This window comes from Boeremia exigua (assembly GCF_020726555.1).
Source record: "Boeremia exigua strain MPI-SDFR-AT-0100 chromosome Unknown C7974scaffold_3, whole genome shotgun sequence".
Taxonomy (NCBI): domain Eukaryota; kingdom Fungi; phylum Ascomycota; class Dothideomycetes; order Pleosporales; family Didymellaceae; genus Boeremia; species Boeremia exigua.
In genome coordinates this window covers 2,685,098-2,708,437 of record NW_025763520.1, presented here as the reverse complement: position 1 = coordinate 2,708,437, position 23,340 = coordinate 2,685,098, and the positions used below count along the sequence as shown (strand labels likewise).

At 56.6% G+C, this 23,340-nt stretch overlaps 9 protein-coding genes and 1 non-coding gene across 10 annotated transcripts; 8 read left to right on the top strand and 2 right to left on the bottom strand.

Annotated features, from left to right (window-relative positions):
• Positions 1-2,579: 2,579 nt before the first annotated feature.
• C7974DRAFT_137416 (uncharacterized protein) lies at positions 2,580-3,433 on the top strand. The gene is made up of 2 exons (XM_046135509.1): positions 2,580-2,780; positions 2,831-3,433. The coding sequence occupies exons 1-2, from the start codon at positions 2,760-2,762 to the stop codon at positions 3,146-3,148; spliced, it is 339 nt and encodes a 112-aa protein (XP_046000743.1). The 5' UTR covers positions 2,580-2,759; the 3' UTR covers positions 3,149-3,433.
• Positions 3,434-3,465: 32 nt separating this feature from the next.
• C7974DRAFT_354529 (uncharacterized protein) lies at positions 3,466-5,044 on the top strand (the record flags this gene model as incomplete). Its single annotated transcript, XM_046139554.1, has 2 exons — positions 3,466-4,089; positions 4,138-5,044. Coding segments are annotated over 2 exons (1,530 nt in total), but the record flags the coding sequence as incomplete, so codon positions are not given.
• A 1,296-nt stretch (positions 5,045-6,340) lies between these two features.
• On the bottom strand, positions 6,341-7,594 carry C7974DRAFT_137392 (3-ketoacyl-reductase-like protein). Its single transcript, XM_046135508.1, has 3 exons — positions 7,212-7,594; positions 6,716-7,167; positions 6,341-6,668 (listed from the first exon to the last, which is right to left on the bottom strand). Exons 1-3 carry the CDS (start codon positions 7,246-7,248, stop codon positions 6,402-6,404), a joined length of 756 nt encoding a protein of 251 aa, XP_046000741.1. The 5' UTR covers positions 7,249-7,594; the 3' UTR covers positions 6,341-6,401.
• A 34-nt stretch (positions 7,595-7,628) lies between these two features.
• C7974DRAFT_389051 (Aldehyde/histidinol dehydrogenase) lies at positions 7,629-9,488 on the top strand. The gene is made up of 4 exons (XM_046141327.1): positions 7,629-7,758; positions 7,809-7,896; positions 7,943-9,187; positions 9,236-9,488. Exons 1-4 carry the CDS (start codon positions 7,723-7,725, stop codon positions 9,370-9,372), a joined length of 1,506 nt encoding a protein of 501 aa, XP_046000740.1. The 5' UTR covers positions 7,629-7,722; the 3' UTR covers positions 9,373-9,488.
• A 40-nt stretch (positions 9,489-9,528) lies between these two features.
• Positions 9,529-11,642, top strand: C7974DRAFT_137323 (uncharacterized protein). The gene is made up of 4 exons (XM_046135507.1): positions 9,529-9,717; positions 9,768-10,291; positions 10,337-10,537; positions 10,585-11,642. Exons 1-4 carry the CDS (start codon positions 9,637-9,639, stop codon positions 11,189-11,191), a joined length of 1,413 nt encoding a protein of 470 aa, XP_046000739.1. The 5' UTR covers positions 9,529-9,636; the 3' UTR covers positions 11,192-11,642.
• On the top strand, positions 11,494-11,581 carry C7974DRAFT_t42. The gene has a single exon. It is a non-coding gene; the product is annotated as a tRNA-Arg (tRNA).
• Positions 11,643-11,693: 51 nt separating the features above from the next.
• C7974DRAFT_389048 (uncharacterized protein) lies at positions 11,694-13,803 on the bottom strand. The gene has a single exon (XM_046141326.1). It carries the CDS (start codon positions 13,557-13,559, stop codon positions 12,093-12,095), a length of 1,467 nt encoding a protein of 488 aa, XP_046000738.1. The 5' UTR covers positions 13,560-13,803; the 3' UTR covers positions 11,694-12,092.
• Positions 13,804-13,928: 125 nt separating this feature from the next.
• On the top strand, positions 13,929-16,387 carry C7974DRAFT_389047 (Mur ligase). The gene is made up of 2 exons (XM_046141325.1): positions 13,929-14,213; positions 14,258-16,387. The coding sequence occupies exons 1-2, from the start codon at positions 14,029-14,031 to the stop codon at positions 16,182-16,184; spliced, it is 2,112 nt and encodes a 703-aa protein (XP_046000737.1). The 5' UTR covers positions 13,929-14,028; the 3' UTR covers positions 16,185-16,387.
• A 1,365-nt stretch (positions 16,388-17,752) lies between these two features.
• C7974DRAFT_306156 (FAD dependent oxidoreductase-domain-containing protein) lies at positions 17,753-20,055 on the top strand (the record flags this gene model as incomplete). The annotated part of the gene is made up of 2 exons (XM_046138067.1): positions 17,753-18,261; positions 18,318-20,055. 2 exons carry the CDS (start codon positions 17,753-17,755, stop codon positions 20,053-20,055), a joined length of 2,247 nt encoding a protein of 748 aa, XP_046000736.1.
• Positions 20,056-20,912: 857 nt separating this feature from the next.
• C7974DRAFT_137285 (amino acid permease) lies at positions 20,913-23,106 on the top strand. Its single transcript, XM_046135505.1, has 3 exons — positions 20,913-21,482; positions 21,534-22,322; positions 22,373-23,106. The coding sequence occupies exons 1-3, from the start codon at positions 21,290-21,292 to the stop codon at positions 23,098-23,100; spliced, it is 1,710 nt and encodes a 569-aa protein (XP_046000735.1). The 5' UTR covers positions 20,913-21,289; the 3' UTR covers positions 23,101-23,106.
• The last annotated feature ends 234 nt before the right edge of the window (positions 23,107-23,340 follow it).

The window sequence follows — 23,340 nt, the reverse complement described above, 5'->3', positions numbered from 1 at the left end:
TTAGACTACGGCTTGCTGGTGGCTTGCATCGGGTGCTTTCGGTATTGGTCCGCACACACCGTTGCTGTGCGCGGCTCGGACAACCAGGATGACTGCGCTGTGCATGCAACAGGCTGCATCTGCACGTCAGCTGCATTAATTACACGCTAAGATGACTTTCGGCGTGTTTGCAATATCAGTTTGAATATGATTCGGTCGCAATGATGGAGGGACAGGATGCTACCAATCTAGGCACGGTTCTTGCATGGCAGACTCTACGATGACATGTTCATTGATTGATGCAGAACCTGGATACAGTGGGCATGGCTTTTGAAGGAAATGGAACAGTGTAAGTTTGAATGACTGACACCACGGGAAACCATCTACAGATTCACGTGTCTTGCTGTGCGTTAGAGTCGCTCCACTGCTTTGCGAGGACACACAGGTAGAACGGCAAACCGCTCGAAACGATGGAGGTAATTTGGCGAGATATCGTTGCGCGCATGGCGATATTCAGGTCTTCGTTCACGGACTATCGCCCCTAAGGCGTTCAATGGACACGCTTGGTTCTGTAGACGGCGTGAGTTTGATGAAACTGGAGCTCTCACATGAAAAGCAAAAGCAAGGATTTGGTCTCAGAGACATCAATTTTCTGCTGAGATTAAGGCTAAATCTGCTGCGGATGTGGAGAGGCCCTATCGTCCTTCCTCTATATGCGTGTGTCTATTTTGGTGTGCCGGCATTCATGTCGAGGAAACAGCGATCAACTCTTGTCGCAACCTTGCCTTTGCCACTTGTTGGATACCACTCAACGACTCTTGATAGTTCATCAGTAACGATTCCCAAGTAGGCTGGCTATTTCTGAGTTGAGTTGGAGATCGATGTGGTAACGTCGTTGTCCGGTGAATCAAGGTCAACTATATCGGCATTGATCAATGCTTGGGCCGTGTCGGTCGAGGCGTGTGCTGGAGACGAGGGCGAAGCTGTTGGTGTGTGTCCAGATGTAGAGCGGACCGAGAGGTCGTACGATGGAGGCAGAGTAGTTCGCCGTGAGTACTGGACGGGCGGTTGGCTTGATGTGTCTGTCACTGTAAGAGGATCGGTTTCAGGGTCGGTGACTGAGGTAGACTTAGCATTACAATGTCAGATGTGGAAGGGATCAAAATCACCTCGAACATGATTCAAGAACACTCGACGAAATAATACGCAGCCAAGAGAATCTCGGTAGTGTAGACCCGCAAGTGTGATCAATGTGCTGAACACACCGACGATGCCGAAGACTAGTTGGAGAGTGCGCTCATAGGGATCAGACATGATATGTCAGTGCTTTAAGTAGCGAATATCGAATAATGATAGTTGAACAGAATGCTAAGGTAGTTTGAGATACAAAGGCCTCTGCAAGGCTGCTGTTCTTGGTAGCGCGGAATACGATATAGAAAGCATTTTGACTACGAGCGAGCAGTACCCTCTTATTCAAAGATGGAGAATTGGATCTCTTCTGGCTTTATATGTATTTGGGGGGTTACGATGGCTTAAATGCAGATGTACCAACACATGAAGGACCATGAGTCTCGAAATGAGGGACTGCGCACAGCCCCCAAGGCATTACGAATTGAGGCTTTGACTTAGGTACTATGGTTTGGTTTGATCAAAGCCACACCGGACACTGTGGAGTCGTTCCAAGCAACTCAAGCTGAAAGAGGAGTTCAAGCCGTCTTGGCCGTGGCGTGGGTGCATGCTTGTGCACGTATGAGCCGTGAAAGAACTGGCCGGAACCCACAACCAACACAGATGATACGTACGTCTGCAGACTCAGCCTCTTCAAGGTAGATTCTGACCAATGGAAATCCAGGTTTCTGCAAATTGTTTGGCAACGATGCGTTGTCGTATGCAATTGTGCCCAACAAGGCTGAGGCTGTGCTGCTGCAGTGTGCGACTACAGAATTCTCCATAGGTGGAGACTCGCTCAATGACAGATGATTCGGAACCTTATGATAATGAGCTGCGATCAATAACAAGGTGTTCCAGTTTATGCTACCTTCTGGTCACTCAGCCACGCTGTTCCGTGCTTGTCGAGCACAGGCGGAAGAAGAAGCGTCTTACCGGTATCTGTGGCCTTCGACAATTGCGAATGCATGGACTTAGACTCTCTCGAACTTGTCAAAACTAAAGTGTACAAGAGTAACATCTTACCTGATTGACCTACCTTCGGCGTAGATTGATGGACCGCATGTCGAAGGTAGCCTTTCCTTGCTGCACTAAATCGAGAGTATCCTGGTGTAAGAACGGCCAGTATTCCTGATTTTGTGGGGTCTCTCCAATTTTCTTCTAACAATCTCGAGACGACCTAGACAAAGCCGTGAGAGACATAACAAGAAGTTATGCAATTACTACTCTCTGAGCGGCATCTCAGCGGGTCTCTGAAGCCAGGCCCATAAAAAGAGCACCCAGAAGCCAATCAACATGCTTTGCTGCCTCATCCACGATACCCAAAATTGATTAGCATGTCGAAGTTTCACAAGTAATGCGGTGCAGCGATCGACTGTTTTGCAAACCTGCCTAGCTAGGCAAGATGCGGCTGATCGCGCGATTGCGGCGCTGACCTCACATGTCAACAGCTTCATACGCGACCGCTGATCGCAGGCTTGCGCCTTTCACCTACGAATCGTTAACACCATCCCCTCTTCAGGCTATCAGGAGCAGGTCTGCGATTGCAATTCATCAGCCATTGGACCTGCCGTACCTTCGATCCACGCACACCTCATCACCCTGAGCTCATCATGGGTATGACAACCGGCTTCGTGAGTGCCCATCAGCCTTACCCTATATGCTGCCACTTACAACATAATAGCTCGGAGGCTTCACCCTCACCTCGGCCATCCTCTACCTCTCCATCTCCCTGCACGCACAGAACCGCGCGACGCAAGCTGCGTTGCTGCGCCAACAGCGCAACGTCCTCACAAGCTTCTACGAGCCCAAGGAGCCCGAGCGCGAACCCAGGGCGCGTGAGGTGCCGATCGGGCTGGCCGAGATGGCCAAGGACAGGTGGAATAGGGTGCTGGAAGAGTCGGTGCAGGTGGCGTACAACACAGATTGGAGGAGGGTCAGGGAGAGCGCTGAAGACAGGGTGAGCAACATTGCACAGAAGATCAGAGAGAGCGGGAAATAGGTGCGCTGTGGGCGAGATAGCTGGACGAGGCGTGCGAGTGAATGCGACGATACCCTTCTCACAGCGACCATTGTGGAACTGCTAGCTGCATCGAAATTCCTCAAGTAGGGTGGAGTGTCGCTTCTTGCGTGCCTTCCGAGTATGCGACTCAACTCTGCGTGTTTCTTGTGTCACATTCTGCCCTCTCACCTTCACTTCAGCACTTTCACCGTTAGACCACAAACTCCTATAATCCCGACTTTTTTGCCTTCTGCACTTTCACCATTTGACCACAACATCCCTCCGACCTTGCATTCAAAGTAAGTACTGCGCACGGTATGGCATCTTTCGGCAAGGTGCTCGACCTGCTCGACGACCGCTACCTCGAGCTGCAGGACGTCGTTGGCAATGCCGAGCCGCTACCAACACTCGTTCCGTACGAAGAGTATGCTCAAAACGTGCTGGTTTACCGCATGGATACGGATCATGAGATCGTCATGGGCTTGATCCAGGACTTCACCTTTCGTCTAGCACACCAGACGCACAAGGAGCTCTGGACGTGGTTAGTGCAGTGGGAAGTTGACAAAACGCCACCTGTGCAGCAGGCTCAATCACCAAAAAAGGTTCGCCTAGACGAAGAGCAGCCAACGGCGCCGCGTCCAGCGCCCGCTCTCACTATCTTCGAGCGACGCACGCTCGACGGCGCGCTGCTGCTGGAGGATGATATGTTGCGCATTCTGCTTGACATTGTGCAAGTTGGCAGCGCACTCGTCCCCAACTTTATCGAGTTTTTGTACCGCTGGATTGACTATCACGAGGGCGACGGAAAAGCGCTCAAAGCTGCGCTGAGATGGGAGATCCCAAGTTTGTGGGACTTTGACTATCACCCTCTTGTGCTGCCGCCGAAAGAGGGAGAGAAGACTCAAAACACAGGCGGGCAACACGAAGAAGGAGAGAGAACTGTAAGTGACAGCGAGGCTACTGAGCTGCAGCAAAGCTCACCGTCGAAGATGTATGGACGACAGAAACCCGATTTAGCAGCCATTGAGCGCCGCACGTTCTACACCGAAGAGAGCGAACGCCTCTTATACCGCGAAGTCAAGTTCGGCATGCAGCTACCCAAGGTTCATCAGCCGCTGCCACCACTCATCAACGTTCCCCACGAATATCGTAAACGTACGAAGTACTATGCCGCGTGCTTCAGGTCCCGCCAACGCGCCCTCTTCCTCCTCCTTGAAGCCGGTCTCACTATGAACCAGGTCAACAACTATCAGAAGCTGCAGGCTGAGCACCCCAAAGAAACGCCCGATACATCTACCGGCAACGGTCTCCGCAACTACGAAAAGGACGCTAAATACGCACAGAGGCATTTCGAGTGGAGGGAGAAGCAAATCAAGCAGCGTGAGATCGCCATCAGCAACAATCTCGCCGTCGAAGCCCAGCTCGCTGCCAGCCATGCAGTTCCCGACGGAGCAGCTGGCCTGCCGCTCATCCCACCTACTCCGTCGTACACAAGGAAGACAGACATGATGGCCGCTATGTTGCGGAAACTTAAAGAGAAAAGAGCAAACAAGGAAGAGAGGATCAGGATCGTACCGAAGTCCCTCGTGGGCAGGATGAAGAGTAGTGTGTTTGAAAACACAGAAGAAGAGCCTTCATTCCTGCATCAGCCTGACATTGGAAGCTCACCTATACTTGGGCCAAGGCGGCAACCTTTCCACCCCCAGTCTGACGATGGCAACGAAGACATGGATGTGGAAAGCGAAACCAACAGCAACGCAAGAAGCGAGGCTGGTGATGAGGATGCAACTACTGAACAAGCGTCAGCTGCGAGTCTGCCACGCCCGTTGCTACCACCGCCACTACCACCGCCTCCTTTTACGATAGCTAGCAACCCATCATCGAATTCGAGCGATAGCAATGGAATAGTTGGCCAGCCAGTAGACGACTTCGATTCACTATCTGCTCCCGATCCGTCTACAACATCTAACATCGTCAGATACATCCAGAACCTGACCGTGGAACAAGCCCAGCGTTTGATTCCTCTGCTACAGCAGGTTGCCGTAAACAGGCTTCAGCAAGATTTACAAGCGCAAGAGACATCATCATCTGACTTATCGCAGTTGGATGACGGACTATCGAGCTCTGTTCAGACAGGACCCATGACAGATCCCTACTTTTCAACAAGTTTACCGGGAACACTTCCAGCTCCATATCCGACATCTTCAGGATTCAGTCAAGGGCTGGAGCTGCCCAGAAATACTACAATACCTCAGACAATTGTGCCAGGATCTTCGATATCTATGCCAGCCTCGTCTCACTTGCAAGAGCTACAGCCATCACCCACGCCGCCCTTGGGCACCATGCTGCCACCGCCTCGCCCGGGCATCGTACGAAACGCGCCGACGCCTCTTTCCTTGTCTCCATCAAAGCCCTCACCATTCTCGACCCTCGGACCCGAAATCCTCGCCACATCACCCTTCCGCGCTGCGTCCTCCCCCGCTAGAACACCAATCCAGATCTACCTTCCCAAGATCCTCGTCCCAGGTAACGGCATTGGGCCGGGTGGAGCGAAGATGGGAAACGGCGGATGCACCGAGACCGACGCCCTGCTGCTAGGCCATGAGGACGCGCAGACCCGACGATTAATCCTCAGCAAGGCTATCCTCCTCCCCGTTGGTGTATGGGAGAATACGCTCCGCAAATTGCGTTCCGACCACTGGACGATTCTGGAGACGTATCCCTGCCCGTCGTCTCGCACAGCCGGGGGGAAAGGTAAAGAGAAGGCTGTGGATACCATGGGCAAGGGATGTCACCGGGCGGTATACGACAAGTTAGCGTATGCGTATGGCATGATGAGAGGCGCGCCGAAAATCAGGGAGGATGAGTTGACAAAGCGCTGGCGTGTTAGTCCTGGACCTATGACGAGCCGAGATCGAGGGGCTGTGTGGGAGGGGTGGGGCGTGTATGTGGATCGAGAGATTGAGATGAGTGCTGCTGAGCGAGCAGATGCGCTAAAGCTCGCAGTGGACACGCCTGGAATGGGTGAAATTGACGGCACGGAAGACCTGGATGGAAGAGCGTATGAGACTGAGCGGAGGAGAAAGGAGGTGAACGAGCTCCTGGATGAAGATGAGGAGATGACCGACTAGTCTCGGATGGAGTGCAGAGGAGACTGGTTCCGGAAGTTTCAAAGTCATCTCCAAGAAGACAATAAGAGTCTTGATTGGATTGCAAGAGGTTCTTACAGTCGCTCCGCAATTTTGAAATTTCTCTATATGCATCGGCCACCGTCGACTTCCAAATTCGTTCCTGTGATGAACCTCGCCTCGTCACTCGCCATGAAGACGCATGCATTCACAACGTCCTCGATCTCTCCGATTCTGCCCATCGGTACGTTGCCAATGAATTTCTTCCTGTTGTCGGGGGTATCCTCCATGCCCGTGAACGCTGAGAACAATCCTGTTGCCGTAACAAGCGGGCAGATGGAGTTGACTCGAATCTGGTGCGGTCCATACTCAGCCGCAAGGCCTTTTGTTGCCTGGCGCGGATTAGCAACTATCCCCTCAGCATCGACAGTGAACTCACGTTCCAAACCGCGCCCTTTGACGCATTGTACCACACCAACCCAGGCCTCGGCCTCGTTGCACCCACACTAGCAATGTTGATGATCACGCCCCCCTCCTTCCTCTCCACTGCCTGACCGACCCACGCCTGGCACCCCAAGTACACACCCTTGACATTGACATCAAACACCCTCTCGAACTCCTCTTCAGTGACGTCTACCGTCGGCTTGTTGACATAGCTCCATCCCGCATTATTGATTAGAATATCGCAGCGCCCGAACTTTTCCTTGACGGTCCGCATCGTAGCCTCCCAGTCAGCGCGCTTGGTCACATCCATCTTGAATGCTGCGAGGTTGGCGCTGTCCTTGGATGCTGTTGCCTGCGCAGTCGATTCGTTGATGTCGCACACGAGCACCTTTGCACCTTCAGCGGCGTAGCGGAGCGCAATGCCCGCGCCGAAACCCGAGCCAGCGCCTAGGGAGTTAGTTGGGTAGTGGGGTGGTGGGGGAGAGGGGTACCGGTCACAATCGCTACTTTGCCGTCAAGTCTGCCCATTGTGTGTGCGTTGATTCTGGTTGGGGGATTTGGGTTGAAGAAGGGATGTGTTGATTACTTGTCTCGATCTGTGCCTATAGAATGACAGTAAGAGCGATGGTCAAGTAACCGAGCAATATCCGGGTTTCTCTCCGCAAAGATCACTCCACAGTCTTCCGTACATGGTAGCCGCACCTACGGGTTACCAATCAAGGCGCTCCCGGGCCAACCGCTGTGTTACGGAGAACAACACAATGAGGGGTAGCAAAGACGTGTGCTGACGTCGGTTGCAGAGCGGTGGTGGTCGGCCTAGATGGCCGCTCATTGGTCATCCTTGTGTTCGGCTATATGGTTCGTTAGGTGGGGGTTGCTGATAGATGTCATTGATCCCTGAATCCTCAAAAGGGCGAGAAAGGTCCGGCTGTTTCTTGGTGGATTGTTCGACATCCCATTCAATTCATTTTCGGTCCAATTTTCAGTCACGTTGCCGTCAATATGGGATCAGCACAGAAGTACGAGCTTCCGTTCAAGGTTAGCAAAGTGTTACAGTCCTATAATCTTCAATGACCGACTTTCACTAGCTCAACAACCCCGAGCTCCTCCACAACAAGTCGTGTGTTGGTGGCGAGTGGAAGGATGCGAAGTCCGGCAAGACATTCGAAGTCGTTGGTCTGTTACTCCCCTGATTGTTTTGGCTATTGCTCATGAAATGCAGACCCCGGTACCGGAAAGCCGTGGATAGAGTGCCCGACTAGCGATGCATCGGACGTCGACGCTGCCGTCAAGAATTCGCACGAAGCTTTTCTCGAGTACAAGAAGATTAGCCCCCGCCAAAGAGCACAGTTTCTGTACAAGTGGGACCAGTTGATCCGCGACAACAAGGAAGACATCGCTACGATTCTCGTTTACGAGACTGGAAAGCCTCGCTCTGAAGCCTATGGCGAGATTGACTACTCAACAGGCTTCACATGGTGGTTTGCGGGAGAGGCAGAACGCATCCAGGGCACCAACTTCACGCCTGCGTTGCCAAACCGCCGCATCTTCACCATCAAGCAGCCTGCGGGTGTCGCTGCAGCACTCGTTCCCTGGAACTTCCCTATTGCCATGATCTTGCGAAAGGCTGGCGCAGCTCTTGCCGCAGGTTGCACCATGATAGTGAAGCCAAGCCCAGAGACGCCCATCACAGTCCTAGCACTGGCGCATCTTGCGCTGAAAGCTGGTTTCCCTCCTGGTGCGCTGAACGTACTGACCACAGACCTTGACAAGACACCCGAACTCAGTGAGGCCCTCTGCCGTCATCCCCTCATTGCCAAGGTTACATTCACCGGATCGACCAGAGTTGGAAAGCTGGTTGCAAAGATCTGCGCAGACAACCTGAAGAAGGTGACTCTGGAGCTCGGAGGCAACTGTCCCGTCTTGATCTTCGACGATGCGAACATCGAGCAAGCTCTGTCGCAGATCTTTGCCCTCAAGTACCGCCATGCAGGCCAGGCCTGTATAACAGCAAATCGAATCTACGTTCAGTCTGGCATCTTCGACAAGTTCCTCGAGAGGTGGAATGCCGAGACAGACAAGATCGTCGTCGGCCACGGCTCAGATGAGAAGACGACCATGGGTCCAGTAACCACTCCTCGCGGCGCGCAGAAGGCGCTCGAGCTCGTAGAGGATGCGAAGAAGAAGGGGGCAAAGATTCACAAAGGTGGCAACAAGATCGATGGGAAGGGCGGCTACTTCTTCGAGCCTACCGTCATCACCGGCATTACCCCCGACATGGACATTGCAAACGAGGAGATTTTCTCGCCCATCTGCACATTCATCAAGTTCGAGACAGAAGAAGAGGTGGTCAAGAAGGCGAACGACACTTCAATGGGCCTGGCATCATACCTCTTTACCAAGAACGTAGACCGCTTGTGGAGGCTATTCGAGAGCCTCGAGGCGGGCATGATCGGGTTAAACACTGGTAAGCAGACTAGAGAATGACTCGACAAGAGCCAGCTGACAATTGCAGGCAACTCATCGGCCGCCGAGTCACCGTTTGGTGGCATCAAACAGAGTGGATACGGCAAGGAATCTGGAAAGGACGTGGCTGTGAACGAGTACCTGATAACGAAGACTGGTACTTTTACTCTAGAGGAGAACGCATGAGCGTTCGTAAGGACGGCTGATAGGTCGTTTGAAACGGATAATTAACAAACGATAAACATATGGTCACTCAACTTCAGCAATCGGAGATTTTGTGTCATTCGCCGTTACCCGTTTGACATCATGGGTGGCTTACGTGATGGTGTGCTACTAACCGTAACGAACCCTGGTGTCGGCTGAACCATCTATCGTTGCACGGATAGACACCAGCCATTCACCCCGCGTCTTCCTATCCATTGACCTAACACGTCAGTAATTATATTCAACATGGACGTCGAAATGGGAGACGTCGCCTACGACATTGACATCGATGTCGGGGCAGGCGTTCAGACCTCAGTCGCACAAGCAGCAAGTCGCCCGTGGCGCGTCGCATCCGCCCGAGACTGACATTTGCGCAGCCTGAACCAACCACACAAGGCGAATCGGTCCCAGCAGCATACTTCGAGGATCTTCAGCCCCAGAAGCCATGGCCCGAGTATCTGAACCTGCAGGGCGTGAGCACTTTCGACCCGAATGACCCTCTCTACTACACCATGGAGGTCCTCGGCGCCGAACCGCGTGTCAAGCAGCTGCGTTGGGTCAACGACAACTCGGTGAACCTCGAGTTCTACAGCGCCGAAGACGCTGCCACCGCGCTGACCGCCCTCACCCATCCCGACACGAACCCCAATTCGATCGCTTCGCAAACGTCTCGGCCAGCAAAGCCATACTCGAAGAAGCCTGACAGCGCACTGGTGGTACGAGAGTCGAATGCCGGCGACCAGAAGCCGAAGGGCGCAGCCAACCGCAGCAACTACTATCAGCGCAACCCAGACGTCAGGGACAACAAGCAGAGGGAGCCACGGCGCCGACAGCCGCCGAAGAGAGACTTGCTTGACTACGGCGACGAAGAACATGGCTCGAGGAGTCGAAGGAGGAGAAGGTAGGCAACCATGCCAGCTGTCACTTCTCACGCTAATCCAAGCAGCCGCAGCGGAGACATGTCAATGGACGAGGATTCCGGGGTTGAGAGGCGGAGAAACAATTACCCCCGCAACGACAGAAACGGCCGCGACCGCCGCGACGGGCGAGACAACCGTGACGGGCGAGACAGAAGACCCAGAGACTCTGGGAGAGACTCCGGCAGGCTCAATGCCGATGTCGACTCTTACAGGCCTGGCGGTGATGGGTACGCGAGCCTCGCAACCTCAAGTAATCTTGACTAACTCCTCCCAGTGAATCGCGGCATGGCCGCCTCCGAGGCCGCAGCGCATCCCCTGCGTCGAACGACGAGGGCGACGGTCGGTTCGGGTTCGCAGAAGATAGCAGCAACGTGCGCACCCGCTACCGCAGCCGGAGCCGCAGCCGCGACACGCGCCGCCGCCGTGAGCCCAGCGCTGAACGATGGACCCACGACCGCGCCAACTACGGAGACCGAGGCTCAAAGTCAGACGGTCGCTGGCAGAAAGACATGTTCGCTGTCGAGACATCACCGATGGGCAACCACCGCCGGTCAGACGCTGGGTCGGGTGGCTCCCTACTCTCCCGCATGACCAAGGACGGACGGCCAGTCAACTCGCTGGCCAGCCGGATCACACGCGACGACGACGAGCCCAGGCCGCGTTCGCTGGCGAGCCGCATGACACGCAACGGGGAGGACGACGGGTATGGGCGGTTGAAGGGCGACGACAGCATACCCAGAGACTACGAGTTCGACGAGCCCAAGCCCCGGCGCGGACTGGCTGACCGGATCTCGAGAGAGGCCGAGGGCATCAACATCCGCGGCCAGGGCTCGAATGGCGGAGCAGGCATCAACATTCGCGGTGTCGCAAACACCTCCTAGGTGGGGGGTAGGATTGGATATGACGATGCTGGTAGGACGTAGAAAAGGTCTGCTCAAACGCTGAAGGCCAGTGTTGTGCGCACCTAGATTGGAAAGGCGGGACACCATACTGTTGCCTGCTTGAATGAAAGCACAGACATTTCTGCTCAGCCAAACTGCTCTGACGCGTGACTGCCCCACTCCCTCTTTCACGGTGTCGCAAACGGTCCTGTGGCGGCTGGAACCGCACCGCAGCCACCATGCGCGGGTACATAAACGCTGCAGTCCGATGTTTCTGCCAGAAGTTCATACAATCCTCATCGGTCTCCGTGGCGCAATGGTAGCGCGTTGGACTTCTACCACCTCTGAGCGGTCATCCAAAGGCTGCGGGTTCGAGCCCCGCCGGAGATGCTTCTTTTTGCTTTTATTTTGGATCTATTTTGCTTTTATGCTTGGCCGGAAAGGAGCGCCACGTGGGGGTGAGGCAGGCACGAGACGCAGGCTAATGCAGGAACGAATGCAAGGCAAGCGCACGAGGGTGCATTCAACTTTTGAAGTCTACTAATATCGTATCGTATCCTATCGTATCCTATCCTACTGTCGCAGGCGCCTGCGTGCGTCTGCGTGCCTGCCGCCGAAGGCCCCGTTGCGTGCGTGCAGCGTAATCGTATATCCATGTCTGTTTACCGTGATTTTCATAGCCAGCTGTGGCTGCTTCGCGTGCGCAAAGAATAACAACTCCGGACCCAAACGCTCAAGAACAGAAACAAGTCTCGGGCGCACTGCCGCGCCGAGACGGAGAAAGACACGCCCCAAGTCGGCCCGCGCCTGTCGCCGGGACAGGAGGCTGGCTGTCAGCCCAGCCTGGCCCGGCGGCCGTGTTGCCAGAAGGGGTAGATGGTGGGCAGGGCGACACGCCCCACTAGAAGCGTCCGCGCTCTTGCACGCGCTCGACGCCGTCGGCGAAGCTCCTCGTCAGCCCGACGCTCGCCCAGAAGTCGTCGCCGATGTCGCCGCGCCGCGTGAGGCGCTCGAGCAGGCTACGCGCGTCCCGCAGCTCCTGGTCCAGCGGGGAGGCGGGGCTCGTGCTGTGATCCGCGTCGTCGGCGGCGACGGTTGCGAAGCTGTCTGCTTCCTGCTCGTCCTCGCTTACGACGGGGATCTGCGCGTCGGCCTGCGCGTCTTGCGACCCGTCGAGTTGGTACAGAGCGCCGTGGGTGTTTGGGTTGGCGTAGTAGCTCCTCACGTATCGCCGTGCGTCGACGCCTTGGTCTCTTACGCTCCTGCCGTACCGCCTCGGGCTGGGCGGATGGGCGGCGAAGTAGCTGGGGCGCATGCGGCGTCTGGTGAGAGGGTTGGCGCTGGCTTCGTCTTCAGTGTCGGAGGCGGTCGAGTCACCTTCGTCAGAGGACTCGCACGCACGCGCGAAGCTCTCGCTCATCTCCTCGCCGCGTCTGCGTACGGCACCGGGAGTCGGCCGCCGCGACGGGATGGTGACGTGGGTGTGCTCGCTGGGAGCCGAATTAGAGTTGCTGCTGCTCGCTCGACTGCTAGAGGCAGCGAAGGAGGCGCTGGCGGCGGACGAGGCGAAGGAAGACTCGGCGGTGGGCGGGACGGGGTCTGGCACTACCGTGCTGAGAAAGTTTTGCCAGGGCAGGTTCGAGGAGGTGCTGGACATGCTGTTGCTGCGCTCGCGGTCGCCAAGGCCGTCGACGGTGGAGACGGGGGACCAGGACTCGCGGAGCGACGAGGCGGGCAGCGGACCGTCGGCAATCCTGCGGTGGCCGACGCGGCGGAGGGGCGGGTGCGAGACGGCGTTGGTGCGTGACATGCCGTCGTCATCGTTGGTGCGCGGCGTCTCGTCGTCATCGTCGTCGGAGTATCGCTCGTCATCGTCGGGCACGATAAAGCGGTCCAATAGGCGTGACCGCCGCGGGCGCGGGCCGTCAGATCTGGTGTGCTCGCCGGGGATGACGACGGGCGAACGGGGGCGCGCGGGCGCGAAGCCGGGCGTCAGGGCGGGCAGCGGACGCGTGCCGTCGGCGTCGGCGGGGCCATCGGCGGGACCGTCGGCGGTGCGCAGCGGGCGCGGCTGCAGCTCGTCGCGGTCGAAGTCGCGCGCGCGCAGCTCGGGCACGGGCGGGGCGGGCGGCAGCTGGGTGCGAGCGTGTGAGAGGCGCGGGGCATGCTGCACGCCGTCGAAGCGCAGCGTATGGCCGCTGAGCAGCACGGGCTCCAAGGGCTCGAAGGACCATTCGCGCCGCGGCCTTGCGGCCCTCCCTCGCGTGCGCCGTCGGATGGGCGACCGCGCGCCGGTCAGGTCGGCGCGCAGCACGTCCTTCTCCTTTGCCTCGTCGCGCACAATGTTCCAGCCGACCGGGATGCCCATCGCGAGGGTGCCGCCGGCACAAATGAGGGTGGCAGTGAGAGCGGGCGAGAGCGGCGGACGGGCGGGCGGCGGGCGAGATGCGTGGTGAATGGACGCTGGAGGCTGGACGACGGGAGCGATGGAGCCAGCGTTCCTGGCCTAGCCACGCTAGCCCGTGATAGAAATGAGGCTCCAGCCGTTTATGCACGCCTGCGGGTCCGCGGCAGCAGCAGTCGACGTCCTGCACCGGCCCCGGCACTCAGAGATGAGACGTCGTGAGCGCGCCGCTGCTCCCTCTGCCGCGGCCGCCCGTCCTGCCCCTCACGCGTCCGCTGATCGTTGCAAGGCTCGCAGAGGCCACATCAAGCCGCACTGCCAAGACCCGCGGCCCGATTCGGCTAGATCGCCTTTTGCCTTTCTTCATCCAAGCTTGTCCAGTCGCCGCTGCGACGCAACTGCTGCCTGCAACGCCGCATCCTGACAGCTCTCCATGGCTGGGATCCAGCCCGGGCTGACACGCGTGGCTGCCCTCCTGAAGGGCGTCGAGTTCCGGTGGAAGGCCATTCACGTGGCTGGCACCAATGGCAAGGGCTCGGTGTGCCACTATGCATCGTCCATACTGGTGGGCATGAGCCGCAACGTCGGCAGATTCACGTCTCCGCATTTGGTAGATAGGTATGGGCTTCCCCCTGCCTGCAAGCACTCGACTAAGAACTCAGATGGGACTGCATTACTCTTGGGGGCAAGCCCGTCAGCGAGCACAAGTTTCGTGCTGTCGAGGCCCACTACCTCGCAGCCAACAGAAAGCATCACATCGGCGCTTCTCCATTTGAGATCTTGACGGCCACAGCTTTCACCATCTTCAACGATGCCAAAATCGACATTGGCATCGTTGAAGTCGGCATGGGTGGCAAGCTCGATTCCACTAATATTCTGAACAACCAAGCTGTGTCTGTCATCACCAAGATCGCACGGGACCATGAAGGCTTTCTCGGCAGCACACTGTCGCAAATCGCTTCCCACAAAGCCGGCATCCTGAGGCCCAACACTCCCTACATTATCAGCCCTGACAATGAAGTGAATGTCCAGGCCGTCATCGAACAACACGCACAGAAAATTGGAGCAGGTCCCCAGCTCTTGAACACTAGCTTCAATTTTCCCCAAACGCTGTACGGCCTCGCGAAGTGGGCTCGTATCACGCAAGGTCTTCAGCCATTCCAGATCACCAATCTCCAGTTGGCCGTAGTTGCAGCTATGCAGGTGTTGCAGACGACAGAATCGAAAACACCAAAACCCAACGAACTCGCGAAAACCCTCCTGGCCAACAAAATCAGGCAATTCCCCGGACGGCAAGAGATGGTCAAAGTGACACCAGTCTTTCGTCACTCCACCCAATTAAGAAACCATGTCTTAGTTGATGGCGCACACAACACTGACGCTGCGGTGGCGCTAGACACCATCGTGCAGGCAACCATGAGATATGGATCAACGCCTGCCAAAGAGCGGCCTGAGTCTGGATGGCCTGTCACATGGGTTCTCGCTATGACCGAAGGCAAAGACGCTCGGAGTTATCTCGCCACACTGCTGAAGCCAGGAGACAAAGTTGTGACTACTGCTTTCGGTCCTGTGGATGGTATGCCTTGGGTCAAGCCGATGGATCCTAAGGAACTGCTCGAGATTGCGAAGTCTGTTCAGCCACAGATCACTGGAGTCCATGTTCCTATCGTCGGTGCGCTTCGAGCCCTCAGTACGGCCAAGTACATGTCAGACCAAGTGGCAGCCTGGTCGCCTATAGTCCTTACAGGCAGTCTCTATCTCGTCGGCGACTTGCACCGCGAGTTGCGACTGCTAGCATATGACTGGTGGACGAGCACAGAACAGGACGTAGTAGCGGACAGGGAATCGTTCATGAAAATACAGGCCGAGGAACGCGAGCGCGTGACCGTCTTACGCTCTAAAACTGCAACCAACGAACAGACAAAGTTGCAAGAACAGCTCGACGCTCTGGATAGCGAAGTTGAGGTCCTCAAGATACAGGAGACCCGTATTACAAAAGAACGCTCAGTGGAATTGGACATGATCGACAACGACCCAACTCTGAGTGCAGCAGATCGCCTTGAGCGCATTGATCAACGTTTCGTAGAGCTTCACGCAACTCCAGAGGAGCTTGCTGCCTATATGGTGAGGGCTGAGAAGACGGCAGGCAACCTCGCTCGTTATCAGGCCGCAATGGAAGTTGCAGCCAAGGAGCGTGCCGCAAAAGCCGAGATCAAACAAAAACGCAAAGATAGGATAGAGGAACGGAAAGAAAGAAAGGCTGAGAGGAAGGCCAGGGACGAGATGCTTCTCGGAGGGAAGCAGAGGAGAGGCAAGTACTCAGGGAGTGAAGAAGGTGGCCCGAAAATATCCAAGTACCTAATGGGGGAAGAAAACGGTCCTGTGAGGATAAGCAAGCGCCGAGTGAAAGATGAGAGTAATCCTGTGAGAATAGTCAAGCACTACTACAAGCCCACAATCGGCCTGGCAGCCATTCCAGAGCTTCTAAGGACGAAAGCCTGGAAAGCTGGCGACGAGCGGGATGCATCGAACGCAATCAGGCATTACGGGCCCCGCGAGCATGGTGAGGATGGGAAGCCTACGCGGTAACGATAGTGTTGTCTGGCACAATGTACTATCTACTCTCAATTCACCACTCTGCTTTACTCCACTACAGCCAGCCAATAAGAATTAGATGCAGTGCCGAGCCAGTGTGTCCTGGAGTTGAGTCGTGCATGAATGTGCGAGTGGAAGTGACGCTGGAGACGATGGCCGTTCAGGAGGGCGATTCAGCCCACGTGCGTTGCGCCGGCCGAGACACTGTCAAGACTCGTGGTGCGCGCTTTGATCAGGTCACGCAGCGGCGAGCATTGACGCGACATCAGATTCCTGAACATCAGCTGCAGCTGTCCGCTCACGGCCGCGCAAGAGCTGTATCACCAAGTAGCGGCCGTAATCTGACACTCGAACACCTGGGGGCTGAAGAGCAGTGGGGAGGGACATCTTGATGGCGAGTCGGCCGTACACACGCACCGCAAGGCTGCACTACGGTGGTTCTCACGTTGCAGGATTGTAAACGGCGGACTAAGGATGAGCCGAGTATTCCACCACAGCAAAGTAGGGAAAGTCCAGAAAGAGTTTATAGACCACTTTTTACCTACAATAAAGGTAATGCCTGACTAGTCTTTGTTAGCTCTAGGCATCATAATAGCTGCAAGTTCTGTGATCAGTTGGTCGGCTCAAAACCACTTCTCCGCCGATTTTCCTGAAGTGCGAGAGAGGCTGGACAGAGCGCAGGAATCCAACATCACGCCGCCGTACAATACCTGCAACACCATGGGGCCGGCAAGCCGGTGCGCGGGGCTGGCTGCAGACATCACGCGTTGCTCGCTTCCCCATTCGTTTTCTCCATGACGGCGTCACGATGTAATTCTCCACCAATTCTCCACTGCGTCCTAGCAGACGAGGAGGCTCTGCTGGGCTGCCGGGCAGCCGGCGTGGGGGCACCGCCGATCGGTGGGTCGGCTGCAGCAGCTTGAATCAGGGATGCGCGCAGCGCAGCAGAGCCGCAGGCCGTGGCTCCGCCGGCGGGCGACGCGCTGTGCACGGAAACCTAGCCGCCGCACCGGAGCGAAGGGTCTGCGAGACGGCTGCGCTCAACAGCGGCGCGCTGAGCTGCAGCCGCGGTTCCAGCGCGGCCCTGACACCCACGCTGTGCTGGGCGGGTCCGGAGTGGGGCTGCACCTCGTTAGCAACGCGACCGCGCGCGTCATCGGGGCAGGGCGCCGTTCAAAGCTTTCAAGTGCCAGGGTCTCGATATCCTACGCTTCCTCCCCGCTGCATTGCCCCGGAAAAATTCGAGACTCCAGCATTGGGGTGTCATTGTGCTGGTAGAGAAAATCCGAGGTACGTCGAGTGCCACCTGGGCGCGCTGCCCTGTTCCGGGCGTCCTGGCGACAGCCGCGAGCATCGCTGCATTGCTTTGCGAAGCCGGGAATGCGCTGCCTGCTGATTCGCCATGTGCTGCGCGGCCGGCTAACCTTCGTGCGTGCAGGTCGAGGTCTCACGTCGTGTCACATTAATCTGTATTCTTATTCCTACTCTGTAAAATATTCTGCGGCGCTGTAGCATCCCGCATCCCCCTCGATCCATCACCGCACGCCAATCGATAGCGCATCATGGCTGCACGACGCTCGAGTCGCTTCCTCAAGCCGCTGGCCTACGCAGCCGGCGCCGGTCTGGCTGGCAGTGCAGTGCTGTACACAGTCATCCGACCGCGCGACATTCCCGGCACAGAAGCCGCCGCGGTGCCCCCACCGACCTACGGCGAGGGCGGCGTCTTCAACCCGCCCAAGTTCCCCAATGTGCTGTCGAGAGACGAGCAGATTGCGAAGCTGAAGGCGAGCGGCGGCATTGTCGCCCAGGTTGCAGAGAAGGCAAAGCACCTCATCACAGGGAGCGCATCGCCACCCCTGCAGAAGCCTGAGCAGGAGGAGTACGATCTGCTGGTCATTGGCGGTGGCGCGACCGGTGCTGGAATCGCGCTGGATGCTGTCACACGAGGTCTGAAGGTGGCCATGGTCGAGCGTGACGACTTCAGCAGTGGCACCAGCAGTAAGAGCACAAAGCTGGTGCACGGAGGTGTCAGGTACCTTGAGAAGGCTGTCTGGAACCTGGACTACAACCAGTGAGTAGCCAATTTTCCAATTGCGATTGCAATTGCAGTTGCTAATTGCACATCAGGTACGCCCTTGTCGTCGAAGCTCTCCGCGAACGCCGTTACTTTTTGGACACCGCACCGCATCTGTCGCAATGGCTCCCCATCATGATCCCCATCCAAAAGTGGTGGCAAGCGCCCTACTTCTGGGCCGGTACCAAGTTCTATGACTTTTTGGCCGGCTCGGAGAACATTGAGAGCTCGTACTACATGACCAAGAGTAAGGCTCTGGACGCTTTCCCCATGTTGAAGAAGGAGGGCCTTTTCGGAGCTCTTGTCTACTACGACGGCGCACACAACGATTCTCGCATGAACGTCTCACTGGCAATGACGGCAGCTCTGTACGGCGCAACCGTCGTAAGCCACGTTGAAGTCACCAGCCTGACCAAGGACGCGAACGGCAAATTGAACGGCGCTGTCGCAAAGGACCGCGTCGCCGAGTTCAACGGCAAGAAGGCCGAGGAGTTCACAATCAAGGCCAAGGGTATCATCAACGCGACTGGTCCTTTCACCGACTCCATCCGCAAGATGGATGACCAGACAGTTCAGGAGATCGTTGCCCCCAGCTCTGGTGTCCACGTCATCCTGCCCGGCTACTTCAGCCCCGCCAACATGGGCTTGATCGATCCCAACACCTCCGACGGTCGCGTCATCTTCTTCCTGCCATGGCAGGGCAACACAATCGCTGGTACCACCGACACTGCTTGCGATGTCAAGCAGAACCCCATCGCCGGCGAGGAAGAGATCGAGTGGATCTTGAAGGAGGTCAAACGCTACCTGCAGCCGGAGATCAACGTCAGGCGTGGCGATGTCCTGGCCGCATGGTCTGGAATCCGTCCTCTTGTCCGCGACCCTACCAAGGACAAGTCGGAGGGTCTCGTGCGCAATCACTTGGTGACCATGTCCGAGTCCGGTTTGCTCACCTGCTCTGGAGGAAAGTGGACAACCTACCGCCAGATGGCCGAGGAGACCGTCGACGAGGCTATCAAGGAATTTGGCCTGAAGGCCGAGGCTCTCACAAGTGCACCTTTGGTTAGTGGAACTCAGGTCAAGGATGAGGCCCCTCTCGACGGTACCTGCCAGACGCACCGTGTCCGCCTCGTGGGTGCCCACGGTTTCTCCAAGACCCTCTTCATCAACCTGGTCCAGCATTACGGCATCGACACCGAGGTCGCCAAGTACCTCTGCCAGGCCTACGGCGACCGCGCCTGGACCGTTGCCGCCCTCTGTGCGCCCACAGAAACCCGCTTCCCGGTGCGCGGCAAGAAGATCTCCGAGCTGTACCCCTACGTCGACGGCGAGGTGCGCTACGCTGTGCGCCACGAGTACGCGCAGACCGCTACCGATGTCATTGCGCGCCGCATGCGCCTCGCCTTCCTGAACGCGCAGGCGTCGCTCGAGGCGCTTCCGCAGGTCATCGACATCATGGCTGAGGAGCTCAAGTGGGACACAAAGCGCAAGGACCTCGAGTTCAAGAACGGCGTCGAGTACCTCGGCTCCATGGGCCTGCCCAAGAACAAGCTTAGCTTGACGCGCAAGGATGTCGAGAGCGGCAAGGTCGGCAAGTACGCCGACGAGGAGTACCACCTCTACGCGCGCCATGGTGAGTCTCCCGATCCCCAGCACTGCGCTGACCTTTTCGAGTTGGGAATCGCGCTAAACCGTGGATTTGCAGACAAGCCCGAGGAGCTGCTCCAGAGCGACTCCAAGATCCAGCCTGGGCAGAACCCTGTTGTTGGTCGCGACTCGCCCGCCAACAAATAAGTAACAGGACGTTGGAGTGTACATCTGGTTCGAACATCTTGTATATTGTTGCATAATCGGCGCGTTTGTTCTCGGGGAGTCCGAAAAGGTAGTTGCTAAGATACCTCTCGTCCCACGGCGTACGTCCTGGTCTGGATGTGCGCAAAATCCTATTCGTATATATTCTTGTTCAGTCAACTCTTGACGCCCGTCTGGGTGTCTGATGCACGTTCATTCTCGTGAGCCTAATAATTACGGCACAGGTGCAGTTCATCAATGGTCGAGGCCGATGGTGAAACGAAGATTATCAGACGATGGGAGCGTCGGGGATGTCGTGAGCGAGGTGGAAGAGCGAGGCGAGAGTGGTCTGTGGTAGAAGGAGAATCTCAACACCCAGCTGCCTGGTTTGGTCGCCTATTGCAGGGAGCATGGCCGATCTAAGGTAGTCGGCATCTGCTAGTCCAAGACAGCGTTCGTCTTTTGTGCGCGCCCTACCTATGTACAAGTGTTTCTAATTCTCTCGTATTACATCTCTTCATCAGCAGCAACTTCCTTGTTTCCTTCTCTTACGCTCAACAAAGCCTCCTGTCATCTTCTCACACGACTGCATTCCTGTCCCACTTCCAGACTTTTCCCCCAAGCAACAAGATCCCTACATTTTCAGCGTCGGCAACTATAAAAGTGTAGACAAGACTTAGGGCTGAGGTCAAGCCTTACTGTCGCCGGTGGTCCGCTGCAGCTTATTGGTGGGCGTTACGGGCGATTAGGTATCAAGCCACCCCAGCGTGTCTCCTCTTCCCCACGATAAGCTAACCCCAATGCAAAGATAACACCCTCGTGGAAACCTTGTGGCGAGAGCCTCTTATCCACCTTGCAAGCCATGGTCGGGCGAGACCGTCGCGCTGAGGAAACTGGTCCGACCACCCTGTCTATCAGCGCGCAGGCCGTTGCGTAACGAGCAAAGTCGCCCGCTCCCGAACCACCACCAAAAGGGTGCAGCACCAGGTCATGTTATCGGATAAGTTCTCGAGTATCACTTGGCACGCTCCAATGCAACGATCGTGCGCCGACTTTTTCCCTAGTCGACAGATTGCAAGTCATGGAACGCGACTGGCCTAGCACCAAGGCTCCCAGACGCGCCGCGAGTTCTGTATAAAGAGAAGGGCGATCTTCCCGGATCTTTCAGAGTCGCAGGTCTACTTCGTCAGCCCTCCCAGTACCCCATCTCAGACCCAACCCCTGCACATCCGCCAACATGGGTGTCGATCCGGAAATCGCGCAAACCACGAGTGCCTCCAAGACTGCTGAGGTGACGTCGCAGTATGATGGCGATGTGAAGCAGGGCCTTGTCGAGGGTAACGCACACTTTACTGCTGCTGAGCTCGAGAAATACGGCCAGACCCATCGTGGTCTCTCGCCGCGCCATGTCCAACTCATGGCCATTGGAGGTGGATACCCCCGCGCTGCTTTCAGTTCGCACAGACACTGACAAACCTCAGGATCCATCGGCACAGGCCTGTTCGTCGGTATCGGTGGCTCGCTTTCCAAAGCCGGTCCGCTGTCTCTGGTACTCGGGTACATCTTCTGGGGCGCGCTGTTCGTATGGCCGGCCTACCTGTGCGTGGCAGAAATGTGCGCGTATCTGCCTCTGCGTGGTGCCATCTTCGAGCTCGCAGCGCGCTTCGTGGATCCCGCGCTCGGATTTGCTATCGGCTGGACGTACTTCTTCGCCGGTGTCATGCTGGTGTGCACTGAGTACAGTGCTGTTGCGACTGTCATGCAATACTGGAACACCGATATCAATCCCGCGGCGTGGATTGCGATGACGATGGTCGTGTGTGTATTCCTCAACGTTGTCGCGGTGAAATGGTATGGCGAGTCCGAGTTTGTCATGGCTTCGACAAAGGTCTTGTTGCTGATCGGACTCGTTTTGCTCACCTTCATCACCATGCTCGGTGGCAACCCGCAGAACGACCGTTACGGATTCCGATACTGGACTGGCGGTAACTTGATCCACGCGTACTATACCGACGGCGCTACGGGGCGATTCTGCGGCTTCTGGAGCGTGTGCATCTACGCAGCCTTCACGATTGCCGGACCTGACATGATCTGTCTCGCGGCAGGCGAGATTCAGAACCCCAGGCGCACGATCCCGCGCGTGGCTAAGCTCATCTTCTACCGTCTTGTTGGATTCTACGTCTTCGGTGTGCTGGCCGTAGGCATCATCTGCTCGTCCCGCGACGAGAGACTGCTTGGCGCTATTGACTCGGGCGAGCCAGGAGCTGCTGGTAAGCTCACACATACCTCCTCCTTCTCTACTCTTACTAACACCTCCTAGCGAGTCCCTGGGTTGTAGGCATCACAAACCTGGGTATCAAGGGTCTGCCCGGCCTGATCAACTTCCTCATCCTCCTCTCCGGCTGGTCATGCGGAAACGCGTACCTGTACGCCTCCTCGCGCACACTTTACGGTCTCGCACGCGACGGCCAAGCGCCCAAGATCTTCCTCACCTGCACCAAGGCTGGTGTTCCCATCTACGCCGTCGGCGCTGTGACACTGATCACGTGCCTTACGTTCCTGGTCAGCTCCAACAACGCCGTCGAGGTGTTCTTCTGGTTCGTCGGACTGACGACGTGCGCACTCGTATGCACATACGTCGGCATGCTGTGGACATACATTGGGTGGTACCGGGCGCGCGTTGCGCAGAACTTCGACGCGAGCTTGCTTCCCTACAGGGCGCCATTCGCACCGTACACGGCGTACTTGGCGATGGTGCTCGGTGTGTTGATGATCATCTTCATTGGGTACGATACACTTGTGCCATTCAGCATTCAGGGCTTCATCACGAGCTACTTCGGAGCATGGTTCAGCATCTTCGTGTTTATTTTCTGGAAGGTGTTCAAGCGCACGTCGTTTGTCAACCCTGCCGAGGCCGATTTCGTCACTGGAAAGGCGGCCATTGACGAGGAGTGCAGGAAGTGGGAGGAAGGTGGCATTGAGGAGAACCATCGCGCAAGAATGGCGGAAATGCCCGTCTGGCGGAGGTGTTGGGAGAGGATGTGGTAGACGCTCCTCTGCTAGATAAAAAGTATGCATCTTAGACGCGAAAAGTGGTTTTTCGGACTATATAATAATCGATCCGCTAGACAGTACTTCAGTCTCCCCGCTTTCAGTTTCACTGTTCTTCATGATTTCCTAACATTCGACTCTCGCTCAATTTGAACAACTCATTATGCTCAACAAGAACCTTGTAGCCAAAGTAACAGGTCAAAACTGATATATTACTGGCGCTACGATCCTGGCGCT